Genomic DNA, 1845 nt, shown 5'->3' with positions numbered 1-1845 from the left:
CAGCCCGGGTGTCTCTGTCGGGCTCGGTGCACCGATTCGGGTGCCTTCCGTCTCGCTCGCGCGGATCATCGAGTGCCGGTTCGGAATTCGCGGCGATCCTTTAATGGCGATCTGACGATCGATCTTTACTACCGCAGTATATAAGTTGGCACGCGACAGTTTTGGCCCTCAGTCACCGCTTTGTAGCTGTCGGTTTATAGCGCGTTCATATCGGTTCTGTCAGTTGAGGTGAGTGCGTCGCACGAAGGACACGAGCCAGAGTGACCTCCAGCACAGTGACCAGGAGTTGAAGTGATCGATTTCGATTCCCTTGTTTTTCCATTTCCATTTCCACTCCGGCAGTCGGCGTAGGCCTCCCCAGGAAACAAAACAGCCTCAGGATGTGTGACGATGATGCGGGAGCACTGGTCGTGGACAATGGTTCCGGAATGTGCAAAGCGGGATTCGCCGGCGATGATGCGCCGCGCGCTGTCTTCCCGTCCATCGTTGGCCGCCCGCGCCACCAGGGTGTGATGGTCGGCATGGGCAACAAGGACGCGTACGTCGGCGACGAGGCGCAGTCCAAGCGCGGTATCCTCACGCTGAAGTACCCGATCGAGCACGGCATCATCACGAACTGGGACGATATGGAGAAGATCTGGCACCACACGTTCTACAACGAGTTGCGCGTGGCCCCCGAGGAGCATCCGGTGCTGCTGACGGAGGCCCCGCTCAACCCGAAGTCCAACCGCGAGAAGATGACGCAGATCATGTTCGAGACGTTCGCCGCGCCGGCCGTGTACGTCGCCATCCAGGCCGTGCTGTCGCTGTACGCGTCCGGTCGTACCACCGGCGTGGTGCTGGACTCGGGCGATGGCGTCTCGCACACGGTGCCAATCTATGAGGGTTACGCCCTGCCGCACGCCATCCTCCGCATGGATCTAGCCGGTCGCGATCTCACCGACTACCTGATGAAGATCCTCACCGAGCGGGGCTACTCGTTCACGACCACGGCCGAGCGGGAGATCGTGCGCGACATCAAGGAGAAGCTGTGCTACGTGGCGCTGGACTTCGAGCAGGAGATGCAGGCGGCGGCCGCCTCGTCGTCGTCGGAGAAGTCGTACGAGCTGCCGGACGGACAGGTCATCACCATCGGCAACGAGCGGTTCCGCGCACCCGAGGCCCTCTTCCAGCCGTCCTTCCTCGGCATGGAGTCGACCGGTATCCACGAGACGGTGTACAACTCGATCATGCGGTGCGACGTCGACATCCGCAAGGATCTGTACGCCAACAGTGTCCTCTCGGGCGGAACCACCATGTACCCAGGTAAGCCTTCAATTGCGTCCGTCCGCGGGACCCTTCTAACGCCGACTCTTTTTCCCCGCAGGTATCGCTGATCGCATGCAGAAGGAGATCACCTCGCTCGCCCCGTCCACCATCAAGATCAAGATCATTGCCCCGCCCGAGCGTAAGTACTCGGTGTGGATCGGTGGATCCATCCTGGCCTCGCTGTCCACCTTCCAAACGATGTGGATCTCGAAGCACGAGTACGACGAGGGTGGCCCGGGCATCGTGCACCGCAAGTGCTTCTAAGCCTTCCCTTGCCCAACAAACCCAACCAACCAATTTCCTCAACAACAAAAAAAAAAAAACAACAACACCATCAACAACATACCCGACATGCTCGTGCGGTGTCTGTCTCTCTTTCTTTTTACTACGCATCTTCATATATATTTTTTGAAATTGTAACAGCTAGAGAGTTGCCATAGAAGTAAATATATCTTTTTTGATTACATTCCGCTGTTCTATTGAGGGCTTAACACTCGCCTCGCGTGCGATTGGGGGAGAGGGCGAAGAACTTTTGTT

General features: G+C 57.9%; 1 protein-coding gene across 1 annotated transcript; it reads left to right on the top strand.

Moving 5' to 3' along the window:
• The first annotated feature begins 377 nt into the window (after window positions 1-377).
• Window positions 378-1572, top strand: LOC131272482 (actin, muscle-type A2-like). Its single transcript, XM_058274226.1, has 2 exons — window positions 378-1305; window positions 1367-1572. Exons 1-2 carry the CDS (start codon window positions 381-383, stop codon window positions 1570-1572), a joined length of 1131 nt encoding a protein of 376 aa, XP_058130209.1. The 5' UTR covers window positions 378-380.
• The last annotated feature ends 273 nt before the right edge of the window (window positions 1573-1845 follow it).

Source organism: Anopheles coustani, chromosome 3 (assembly GCF_943734705.1).
Source record: "Anopheles coustani chromosome 3, idAnoCousDA_361_x.2, whole genome shotgun sequence".
Lineage (NCBI taxonomy): Eukaryota > Metazoa > Arthropoda > Insecta > Diptera > Culicidae > Anopheles > Anopheles coustani.
This window is presented reverse-complemented; position numbering and strand designations above follow the sequence as displayed.

What these genes read in the sequence shown, in the direction of transcription:
- LOC131272482 (XM_058274226.1), top strand. Translation starts at nt 381, where the DNA reads ATGTGTGACGATGATGCGGGAGCACTGGTCGTGGACAATGGTTCCGGA. An exon ending in CGGAACCACCATGTACCCAG is followed by an intron (nt 1,306 to 1,366) that starts GTAAGCCTTCAA and finishes TTTTCCCCGCAG; the next exon opens with GTATCGCTGATCGCATGCAG.